This window comes from Silurus meridionalis, chromosome 2, assembly GCF_014805685.1.
Source record: "Silurus meridionalis isolate SWU-2019-XX chromosome 2, ASM1480568v1, whole genome shotgun sequence".
NCBI classification, from domain to species: Eukaryota; Metazoa; Chordata; class Actinopteri; order Siluriformes; family Siluridae; genus Silurus; species Silurus meridionalis.
This window is the reverse complement of record NC_060885.1, coordinates 15,475,120-15,487,959: the sequence shown is the minus strand read 5'-3', so window position 1 is coordinate 15,487,959 and position 12,840 is coordinate 15,475,120. Positions and strand designations below refer to the sequence as shown.

The 12,840-nt window shown below is 36.0% G+C and overlaps 1 protein-coding gene across 1 annotated transcript in view; it reads right to left on the bottom strand.

The window, feature by feature from the left end:
• Positions 1-12,840, bottom strand: part of slc24a3 (solute carrier family 24 member 3) — an 80,355-nt gene that overhangs the window by 57,216 nt on the left and 10,299 nt on the right. The window contains exon 2 of the mRNA XM_046834938.1: positions 6,877-6,978. Within this exon, the coding sequence (XP_046690894.1) occupies positions 6,877-6,978 (102 nt within the window). The remainder of the gene's footprint in view (positions 1-6,876; positions 6,979-12,840) is intronic.

The following is a 12,840-nucleotide window of genomic DNA, read 5'->3' as shown; positions in this document are numbered from 1 at the left end:
AGTCTGCTATACAACTGGAGTAGGCTTATGCAATATTAGACTGAAAATGACAGAGTACAGAAGGGTTTGTCAGGGTTTGTCAGAGTGTGTCAGCATTTTAGGTGGATTTTTAGGTAATTCTGTACATGACTGACATGATGCTACTCTCATTGAAATGCATCTGCTTCAGCTGGTTCAGAAAAGTGGTTAAAAAAACAGTGTTAATATTCAGTTCATAAATATCACCATAAACGTGATTAGTTAATTACACTTTATTTGACACTTCTTTGCAACCTTATTTTATTTGGCTTAAAATCTGAATCCTTATTTTTTTATTTAAATAAGTCAATCATACACTGATAGATTTCATTTCATATTAATGAACTCAAACGTTTCTCAATTTTCTGAGTTTTGTTAATAACATGCGAGATTGGGGGAAGTGCTTCCAGAGATTACAGCTGTCGAAAGAATACTTACAGATTCAACAGATGTCATTTATTTCATCTCATTACTGGGAAGGAATAAAAACAAAATTTTCAGTGATTACAGTGATACTTCATAGTTAATCACTCATCATCTAAATTACAGAGCTAAGAAGAAAATTCAGGTCTAATGTGCCAATGCAATCTGAGAAAACATCACTAGATATTATTACAATATAGCTGCAATTTGTCTTTCTACTACTGAGTAACCCCTTTCCCTCTAAGTGTAGATGATACAATGCAGCCTCTGAGTGATATATACACAGAATGGCCACATAATTAAATTGATGGTGTTCATTATTTTTTTTATAACAGCAAAGCAACAAATAGACAGGGAGGCAAAGCAAAGATTTATATTATTGCACTCAGTTAAATATGTTTCTGTAGTGACAACATACACCAGGACTTGTAACTTGTAACTAAACAATAAGGTTCCAGAACATTAAATTTGACTATTTACAGATTTAAATAACAAAACAAAAAAACATGACTTTTTTTTTAAGAAATGCTATCATGACAAAACAAACAAAAAAAAGTCTCAGAGTTGGGAAAGGCTATATTAAAAGACCTACTCATTTACTACTTTCCTGTGATGACATAAATCCTTACCTTAGAGAGACAGATACGAGACAGTAAGAAATATAGATATATATTTATACTGTACTTGCTCAATAGCTTCTGCACATTTTCACTGCTTATAGCCTTTACATTTATTTATTTACAGTATACACAGTACAAGCCATATTCTGTGGCTTGAAGTACATGATGCACGAGTGATGCAGGAGCTAATGAGAAGAAAACACAGTAGTAAGCAGAAACTGTATAATCCTCATTGTGTAAATATGATACAGTTTATTGAAGCGCTATTGTGTAAACTGTTTGTTTGTCAACTTCAAGACAGTAGCACTGGATCTGTTCTGTCGTGACTCGCGAGCATCAGGTTCGCTCGAGAAATAGTGATAAATTCAATTACAACAGTGCAAACAAACACGAAATCTAAAAGCAGGAAATAACAGCAGCAGTAAATGATTAAATTTTTAGTCACTGTTATGGTTTTAAGCGAATGCTTTGCATTTGCACACCAATGCATATTTATTCCTTTTTTTGGACAGGCCTGTTAGATTGCTGCATTACTCCATTTTATTCTCTTTTATAGAATTTCTCTACTACAACAGTAACTTATCTGTTTTCAATAGTGATTTACTGTGGCCTTACTATGTTTAAATGCTCGTTTTTAATTACCGTATATATTCTAGATCAGGGGTAAATCCAACATGGTGCACCAGGTCGCCCGCAAGGACCACATGAGTCGCCCGTGGGCCCTTTCCAAAAACAGCTCACCATAGCGCCACTTACCAGTGAGCTGCATCTAATTTTATTTGTTGCTATTCTTTTTTAAATCACACTTGCACTGGTATAAAGTTATATATAGTTATATAAGTTTATATTAGTTATATAAATAAAGTTTTGCATATTGATATTTATCTGTTTCCTACCTTGTTATATCATTGTTGATAATTATTGTGAGAAATCGATGAAAGGATGGATGGATGGATGAATGGATGGATGAATGGATAACCTTTTTTTTATAACAGCAAAGCAAAGAGTAGACAGGGAGGCAACGCTGAACTTTATATTATTGCACTCAGTTGAATATGTTTCTGTAGTGACAACATACACTAGGACTTGTGACTTGTAACTAAACAAAAAGGTTCCAGGACATTAAATTTAACTATTTACAGAAAAAAAACAACAACATATGCCTTTTTTAAGAAATGCTATTGTGTACTTGTAGTATGCAGTGACAGACTGACAGACAGACAAACAGACAGATATAATATATCTGTCTGTCTGTCTGTCTGTCTGTCTGTCTGTCTGTCTGTCTGTACTATACTATACTGTAATATACTATATTGCACTATAATACACTATACTATATCTACTCTCGCCCATATCAAGTGTACATGCTACTTGGTATTAAACAAATTAAATAAAATTTTTAATAGTTATTTTTTGCCAACGGGAAAAAAAATGCCAAGAAATCTATGAATATCATAATTCAGTAAGCTTACAACCAGAAATTATAATTAGTAAGTGCCACTATCTTATGTCATTTAGAAAATAAGCCAGGAACCAGCACTTTTAATCATTCAATCTATTTTTTATCTATTACCGTACTTCTTTGTTGTTTTGCTTTGTTAGCTTTATTGTTCAGTAAAACAAGCATATCAACAGTCACACTGTGAAGAAATTTTGCTCTGATAAGGCTGCCATTATTAACAGCATTTTTAGCAAACATTCTCTATATTTTCACTAAGATTGAAGAATCTTATCTATAACTTGTGTAACCTCTGATGCTACTATATAATTATGATCTCCCGCAATCATATTAATTAAATTCATGTTCTGGCTGCTAGTGAAAAGCATGTGTGATCAGCTGATATCACTGAGAGCTAGGGTACCTCAGTTTTTAAATCAAATACATTTTTACTAAAAAAAAAAAAAAAAAAAAAAAAAAAAAGCTTTTAGGTGGTTATAAATACATTTCACTCAGAAGAGATACAATAATTACAAATACTTATAAAAAATAATTACAATGATTTAGGAGTAGTTATGGAGAAACAAGCTATTGTGATTCTTAGTTTAAATCTTAATTATATATAGCAATCCTGTTTAAGAGAACACTATATAATGAGATGGATAATAAAAAGCAAACAATCTAATACCATCTGTTCAAAGCCAAAACTGTGGAGGTGTCATGGTAAGAATGAGCAGGATGAGAAGGAAACCCTTGTTGTAAGCTAAAGTGCCAAGCTGATGATGTGGGTGTTTCTAGATTCCCAGCATCGGTAAAAGCTTAAGAATTTAACTCCTGCTTTAATGGCAAGATCAAGAAAATACTTAGCAACAGCCTTCTAAAACACCAGGACCCCACTCTGAAACATTTGCCAAATCTGCCCACAAAACACAACATGAGAAAACATGGACAGACCATTTAAAACTATAGACAGCAAGCTGCTCTTTCAACATGAGAGGAATGAAAGTAAGAGATTTTAAGGTTTAAAACCTTCAAATAATGCTGAAATAATAATAATAATAATTATTATTATTATTATAATTATAATAATAATAATAATGAGTGAGTGAATGAATTAGTTATTTATATAGTGAATGAGTATGTAAGTGACTAAATAAGTGACTGACAGTTATTAAGTGAGTGAGTGAGTGAGTGAGTGAGAGAGTAAGTGAATGAGTGAGTAAATTAGTGAGTGAGTAAATGAGTGAGTGAGTGAGTGAGTAAATGAGTGAGTGAGTAAGTAAATAAGTGAGAGAGTGAGTAAATGAGCGAGTGAGTGGGTAAATGAGTGGGTTAGTAAATGAGTGAGTGAGTGAGTGAGTAAATGAGTGAGAGAGTGGGTAAATGAGTGAGTTAGTAAATGAGTGAGTGAGTAAATGAGTGAGTGAGTAAATGAGTGAGTAAATAAGTAAATAAGTGAGAGTGAGTAAATGAGCGAGTGAGTGGGTAAATGAGTGAGTAAATGAGTGAGTAAGTAAATGAGTGAGTGAGTGAGTGAGTGAGTGAGTGAGTAAATGAGTGAGAGTGGGTAAATGAGTGAGTAAATGAGTGAGTAAGTAAATGAGTGAGTGAGTGAGTGAGTGAGTAAATGAGTGAGAGAGTGAGTAAATGAGTGAGTGAGTGGGTAAATGAGTGAGTAAATGAGTGAGTAAGTAAATGAGTGAGTGGTGGTGAGTGAGTAAATGAGTGAGAGAGTGAGTAAATGAGTGGTGAGTGGGTAAATGGTGAGTAAATGAGTGAGTAAGTAAATGAGTGAGTGAGTGAGTAAATGAGTAAAGAGTGAGTAAATAAGTGAGTGAGTGGGTAAATGAGTGAGTAAATGGTGAGTGAGTGAGTGGTGGTGAGTGAGTGAGTGAGTGAGTAAATAAACAAGTGAGTGAGTGAGTGAGTGAGTGAGTAAATGAGTGAGAGAGTGAGTAAATAGCGAGTGAGTGAGTGAGTGAGTGAGTAAATTAGTGAGAGAGTGAGTAAATGAGCGAGTGAGTGAGTAAATGAGTGAGTGAGTGAGTGAGTGAGTAAATAAACAAGTGAGTGAGTGAGTAAGTAAATGAGTGCGAGAGTGAGTAAATGAGCGGTGAGTGAGTAAATGAGTGAGTAAATGGTGAGTGAGTGAGTGAGTAAGTAAATGAGTGAGTAAATGAGTGAGTGAGTGAGTGAATGAGTAAATGAGTGTGAGAGTGAGTAAATGAGCGAGTGAGTGAGTAAATGAGTGAGTAAATGAGTGAGTGAGTGAGTGAGTGAGTGAGTGAGTGAGTAAATAAGCGAGTGAGTAAGTGAGTGAGTGAGTGAGTGAGTGAGTTCCATTGTTCAGCCACTTTATCTCTCACTTAAAACTGCACTTATTAGCCACAATGTGCAAAAGAAACAATTATCCTATTTAAAAAGCACCACTATACAACTAAACTGCAATCATGGAAAACTGAGGATAGATGGACTAAAATAGTAATTTCATTGTTGGTCTAAATGGGCAAATACAACCCTGTACAAAAAAGCAGTACAAAACTTTCTCATTCATAATTGCAGGACAAGATGGCAGAGATGTACCAGTAGGTTTTTTAGAATCAGCCAAAAAAGCTCAGTTATACCCACCGGCAATATAACACACTTTACCTGTGGTCCTTGCTCATGAATAAATTATCACTGGTTAATAAAGACTTCCTCGTTGTTATTTTAAGTGTCATAAAAATGTTCATGAAATGATTACTACTTTGTTCAATATTAAAATAAAATTATTTAAATATATATGACATTATTTATTATATGCCAATTTAGGAAAAAAAGATTTTGTTTTCTTGAGTTGCATTAACCAGTCAGATCATTTATATGGTAAAAATATCAATCTGCTAAATTTTAAATATAAGATAACTTAGGGCTATGTTTAAAGTCATTATTTAGACATTAGATGTTAACTACAGACTTCAGAATTTAAAATCTGTGTAAGAGTTTAAAGTGTACAGTATATGATTTTTATAGCTGTGTATAGTGCATGCTTTCAGTCCAGCACCACTGGCTGGTTCCAAGTGCCAAAATGTTCTGCTGAAATGCACCCAGTTCCACATTTTTTACCGATTTTGGAGCGTGGATGTGAAGATTTGTGCTCATTTAGCCACAAGGGCATTTGAAAAGTAAGATACTGATGTAGGGTGCAGACAGCGAGGATGAGGTCAGAGGTCTACAGCAGGCAACTCAATATTTTTTCACTCCAGCCCGTGTATTCCATACATTCAAGGTGTTCACAGGGTCATTGACATGCTGGAACAGTTATGCCACTACATTCAAAGAGTTACAGGTAAAGTGTGTTGCAGATGCTTAATCAGATTGTTCTTTAGGCCATTGGCTGTTTTCTTATGATAAATTAACAAAAACTCTTATTATTTTAATAATGAAACAATGAAAAATACCCGATTTGACTGTGCACAATGCAAAAATCGAATGCAGCATAATAGAATGTGCTGGATCAAGTGCTATTTTATAAACTGCCCTAAAATATAAGCTATAATGTCAAATTAGCTTGATTTGCAGTGATTAATGATTAAAATGATTATTAATACAGCAATATATTGCCAAAATAATACATATATAATGTATTAGTCTTTTTTATGCACTTTTTTTTTATTTTCATGCACTTGTCTCTTGCTTTTGTACTTCATTATACTACATTAGAAAGCAAAAGGGAAAACATACACAATTTACTTTGCTTTTTTATATGGGTAAAAAAGGAAGTGGTTGTATTTAAAGATGGTCTAGATGCAACCCCAGAGTCATTTATTACATACAGGTAACATATGCCATTGATATCTGTAAATATCTGTAACTTTTGGACCTGAATAAAATATTTTTTATTCTACTCATCACAATGTTTGAAAAGCAGATATCAAGATATTGTTTACTCATAATGCATAAGTATGGAACATTAGCCAATATAATAGCTGGTTCAATTTTATTAATCAAGGGAACTGATAATCAGGCTTACAATTAAAATATGATTCTCTGTGCAGCTGCACTGTGTTATCATTTGCTTCCGCACTCCCACAGGCAACTGTGAGCTTCCTGATCAACAATAGTGTTGTCTGTGTCAGCTGGATTTAGCACGCAGAAGGCAACAAAAGAGGCAGTCAGATCAGGCACTGGCCTTCTGCTGTCCAAAGCCAGAGCAAACTGACCATCAGCATCCCCCAAAGTGCATGACACAGTGACCTTTTCACACAAACATTGTAAAACAGTGAGTGCTTTGCCCGGAAGTAATACGGCATATTTGCAGAACACATACATACAAGGCTATGGAAAACACTGAAAAACTCAAACCTAAAATTGTCTGACATGATGCCTGCTTTTTACCTGGTTGAGTGCAGTTCCTTGTCTCATTGGTGAAGTGCTGCAGAAGCTTGCGGCTCTCCCATGTCTCGCTGACTTCAGAGGACACGCTGGACATGATGTAACCTGTAAAACAGAGATTATATTAATCAGATCAGGTAGTAGCATAATGTAGCAGTGTAGCAGTGGCAAAACGTTTGTGAACACTTGGCCATCACAGGGGCCTGTAAACATTCATTCATTTAAAACATTTGGCACATGCCTATATTCAGAGAGACTAACAAGTACCTTATTCATACAACTAAGCAGTTGAGGGTTAAGGGCCTTGCTCAAGGGCCCAGCAGTGGCAGCTCAGTGGTGCTGGGATTAAACATCTTAACCACTGAGCTACCACTTCCCTAATGGCAATTGAGCATAGCTATTCCACTTTCAGGCATGCTTTCTGGATGGTGGCTGTAATCCAGGTAAATCTAGAGGAAACCCAAGTGGATTCAGGAAAAAACACAAGCTCTTGATTAAACTAGGCAGCCTGTAGTTGTCAGGGCAACAACAGTCGCTGGTGTATCTCCCCGTCACCTCAGCAGATGAAAGGTAATCTTTTTTCTATATGGTAAAATGATATGTTCCTGTAAATCAATATAAGTAAAAGATTATCCATCCTGAAATGATAAGCAGAAAAGAAAATGTAATTACCCACAGCAGTTATTAGTAGGGATGTTACAAATCTGAAATCAGGAGTTAATTCACCTTCAAATGCCCTTCCAAACATCCAACAAACAAAACGTCAGTTGATGGATTTTTGGCTCATGAAATTCTTTTAATGTTATTGCTGTGAAAAATGGCCATGGCAACTGGTGAGTTTCTGTATAAATGGTTATAAAATGCATTAAATGCAACATGGCATTTAGAAATACTGAACCGTATCTAAGAATAAAACAACAAAACTGCAGCGCTGTGACAATGGTTCCTAGTTTTTACGGCTACCTAAGGTAACAAATCAAGGTAAATGGGCCGTATTTGGTAAATGTAATTGCTGCCAGTGTGAGGAAGCTGCATATTTCCACTGTTCAAGTACGTTACTAATTCCTGTTGTAGAAATTGGTCAGTGACTATGCAAAAGCAGAACTTTTCAGCTCACCCAAAAAAAATAAAATAAAAATACTTGTGGAATTAAAATGTCTACCTGTAAATATCTTAATAAAACCTTCATGCTGTAAAGTATGTAGCTTGTGATGGGAGTAAGACAGTCACGATTATAATGCTTTATGTTCAACATTATACTTTTATAAAAGAATGAGATGTACAACAAATTCATTCTATTCAGGAACGTTATGTCTCCCCGCAGATACTGATAAACCATCTGGTACCTCATGTGGCACCGGTCACCTAGAATTCCTAGAATGTGTAGTCACACACAGAGTGAGTTGAAAATGTTATACAGTGTGACAATCTCACAGGCGTAGGAGCTCCATGCGTTACTCTGTGAGAGTGCAACAGCCAACATGCAGTTGTGGAATATTTATGAACCCCGTCTGTTCTACTGAGCATGGAGCTTTCCTGCAGTAGGGCCAGAATCAAGCCTTATACTGAGAGAACACATAATTCTGCATGTACATCAAAAATCCAGTCCTCTGGATTCTGTGAATCGCTCAGAAAAAAAAGGCTGACATACAGCTCCTAAGGCTAAAGATAAAAAATCTATAAACATGACTCGAGATAAACAAAGTGCTGCCCTAAACATTAAATGCCACTGATGAGTCACGAGTGCAGTGAAAGAAACACAATCATTCAAAAGCCCTGACTGCTATTATTTAGTTATCTTTACAGATTTGATTGTAGGGTCAGAGACCCTGATAGCCATAAACGTACCAAGCACCAAAAAGCTGTGTCCACATCCAGAATATTGTTTAGGGCAGTCCTGTGGGAGGCTGATCTTTAATTTATAGCACCCAGAGGATTTCCAATGTCAAATCAATTTTACAAAGGAAGGACATTAGTGACAGCGACATTTGATGGCATTTTCCTTCTAACATGAAAAAGACAAAAGTGTCATCTTTCTGAAGAATAAGTCCTGAAAAATCCCTTCATTCTCTATTTACATGAGTCAAATTTTTGGTCCTAATATCACTTCCAGGCCAAAGCACATGAGCACAACTTCCTGGTTAAATAGTGTAAAAAGCGGTGCACTGTGACATCTAAGTTTAAGCTCATGTATAATAGATTTTGAACATTGCTCGACTCGGTTTAAACACACGCATGCCAGGGGCTGTTGTGTAGCTCTCTCGAACACTTGTGTGTTGAGTGTTGTGTGTATTGCCGTGTGCAGCGTATATGCATCTTGTAAATATATTTTAGACTCAATAAGACGAAGATAACATTTCCGTGAATTGGCAAGCTAAATTCTCATATATGCTTATATAAATTAAAAGTCATAATATATTCTCACAATAGTCATATGATGCATGATGTAAAATATCGATGACTTTGCCGATGTGCAACATAGCAGAACTCATATTTTAGATTTAATATTTTGTAAACATTTAGAACTTCAGCCGTTATAGGCCATTTCTTTTCCTTCATCTCTTATTTGTTTGGGTTATGATTTATTTTTTATTATTTTGTATTCTGACATGGAAATGTCAATGCTCCAGTAATTCAGTCCTGTTAAACTAGCATCTGAGCATGTAAAAGGAAGCTAATTAATGTAAAAAAAAACAAAAAAAAAACAACAACAACAAGCAACAACTATGTAGTGAATATGTAAATTATTTACATATTTAAAATGAAGAAGAAACAGTTATAAACAAAATGCAAAGCTTCATGCTTATGTCACATAAACTTTATGCTTATGCTTATGCTTTATGCTTGAATGCATCCCTCTTATACAGTGAGGAAAATAAGTATTTGAACACCCTGCTATTTTGCAAGTTCTCCAACTTAGAAATCATGGAGGGGTCTGAAATTGTCATCGTAGGTGCATGTCCACTGTGAGAGACAAATCCAGAAATCACAATGTATGATTTTTTCCACTATTAATTTGTAGGATACAGCTGCAAATAAGTATTTGAACACCTAAGAAAGTCAATGTTAATATTTGGTACAGTAGCCTTTGTTTGCAATTACAGAGGTCAAAAGTTTCCTGTAGTTTTTTACCAGGTTCTGGCCTGTCGCTGAGAAACACGGAGTTTGAGCTCCCTCCAAAGATTCTCTATTGGGTTTAGGTCTGGAGACTGGCTAGGCCATGCCAGAACCTTGATATGCTTCTTACAGAGCCACTCCTTGGTTATCCTGGCTGTGTGCTTCGGGTCATTGTCATGTTGGAAGACCCAGCCTCGACCCATCTTCAAAGCTCTAACTGAGGAAAGGAGGTTGTTCCCCAAAATCTCGCAATATATGGCCCCGGTCATCCTCTCCTTAATACAGTGCAGTCACCCTGTCCTATGTGCAGAAAAACACCCCCAAAGCATAATGCTACCACCCCATGCTTCACAGTAGGGATGGTGTTCTTGGGATGGTACTCATCATTCTTCTTCCTCCAAACTTGTTTAGTTGAATTATGACCCAAAAGTTCTATTTTGGTCTCATCTGATCACATGACTTTCTCCCATGACTCCTCTGGATCATCCAAATGGTTATTGGCAAACTTAAGACATGCCTGGACATGTGCTGGTTTAAGTAGGGGAACCTTTCGTGCCATGCATGATTTCAAACCATGACGTCTTAGTGTATTACCAACAGTAACCTTGGAAACGGTGGTCCCAGCTCTTTTCAGGTCATTGACCAGTTCCTCCAGTGTAGTTCTGGGCTGATTTTCCACCTTCCTTAGGATCATTGAGACCCCACGAGGTGAGATCTTGCATGGAGCCCCAGTCCGAGGGAGATTGACAGTCATGTTTAGCTTCTTCTATTTTCTGATTGCTCCAACAGTGGACCTTTTTTCACCAAGCTGCTTGGCAATTTTCCCGTAGCCCTTTCCAGCCTTGTGGAGGAGTACAATTTTGTCTCTAGTGTCTTTGGACAGCTCTTTGGTCTTGGCCATGTTAGTAATTGGATTCTTACTGATTGTATGTGGTGGACAGGTGTCTTTATGCAGCTCAAACAGGTGCATCTAATTTAGGATAATCAATGTAGTGGAGGTGGACATTTTAAAGGCAGACTAACAGGTTTTTGAGGTTTAGAATTCTAGCTGATAGACAGGTGTTCAAATACTTATTTGCAGCTGTATCATACAAATAAATATTGTGATTTCTGGATTTTTTTTTCTCTCACAGTGGACATGCACTTATGATGACAATTTCAGACCCCTCCATGATTTCTAAGTGGGACAACTTGCAAAATAGCAGGGTGTTCAAATACTTATTTTCCTCACTGTATATACACATACGTTCCTAAATACATGGCCTACTTGCAACCAAGACATTTTGACTCCCAAAGAATTATTGCACCACAATTGCACTGTATAAGCAGCTTTTTAATAGCAATTGTTTTTACTTTAATGCATAAGTCACTCAGGAAACACACATGATCTTTACTATCCACAGAGACCAGAGAAGAACATTGAGCAGTGATGATATAACACTAAGAGGAGCATGCAAATCAGCTCACATGCAAACCCAAAGGATAGAGTGGGCAAAAAGGCAGAATTTATTAAGGGATTTTTAAAATGTATGGTAAAAAAAAAAAACATTAGTAGAAAAAAAATAATTACTTTTTCTGAAGTTACTGATTAGAATATATTTCTCTAAATGGCCAAAAGCCAGGAGACTGATAAAAACCCCAACATGTTACATAAAACACAATAGCATAAAACATTCTTTTCTCATCTTTTTACACTTGTGTTGTATGACATTTGTTTTATCCTTGGAGATGTTTATTTTATGACGTACAAAGAACATATGGTGTGTGTCATTATACAAGCAGGCATAACCAAACATTTTTTAATAGGTCGACCCTAAGCATAAGCGTCACATACTGTAAATACTCAGATGGGAAAATATCAAAAAGCATACAAGATTACACATGATGACTGGTGAGATATATAGCCCAGTTCTGAGTAAAGCCCAGACTGTCCATCTGGATTTTCTAATAATTTTGCAAAGAACAGATATGACTACGACAGGTTATATAACTTTGCACTCATCACACAAGTCTTCTTGTGTGGAGGCATTTGCTTTGTCTGAAACTGTTTTTGCTGTCCGTATCCAAAACATTTCTGGGGAAAAACAAATATGACGGCAGCAAGATGTTTCCTCTAATCTAGTTATACTGCAGCGCTGTTAATTTCTCGAGCCTGATTGGTTAGAAAGTGCTGATGAATGGTCTATAAAAGCACAGCTGTAATTCAATTATCATGTGAATAATAAAGCCCTAGTAATAATACAGTACATTATCACTTCTCTGGTGAGAATTCATTCATTGCAACTTGGATGGTAAACATTAACATAATGGACATTATGTTCTCTGAGGAGATGTTTTACATTTATGAAAGAAGACTTCATTCAGTGTCAGTGCTGCAGGGTAAAGCAGCTTCACTGGAAAGGTTTTTCTCCATAGGTGAAGCGTTCATTTAAGCTACTAGTGAAATAATTATCTGTTATGTCAAAAACAACAGAGGCATTTTTTGTCACAGGTGCTCCACAACAATAAAACTATAAAATAATAAAGAAACAGTATAACAATGTTTTTAGGTTTGCTCATAAAAGAGGGGAATAAAACACATTGAAGCATAATGTTTAGGAAAAAATATCCTGAAGCACTTTAACCATTACTTAGTCCATATATTACATCTCCATTGGCTGTTTAGAATGCCACATGTATCCCTTTGTTCTAGCCACATCACATCATCAAACCTCTACAAACAACATAACAATGCCCATGTGTGTGCTGGATCTTGGTGTCCACTTGTATTTCCTACAATGGCAATGCTGTTGATTTCTTTTGCACAAAACATATTCAGTACATGATCTGTACAGTAAGTCTGGCCCAAAT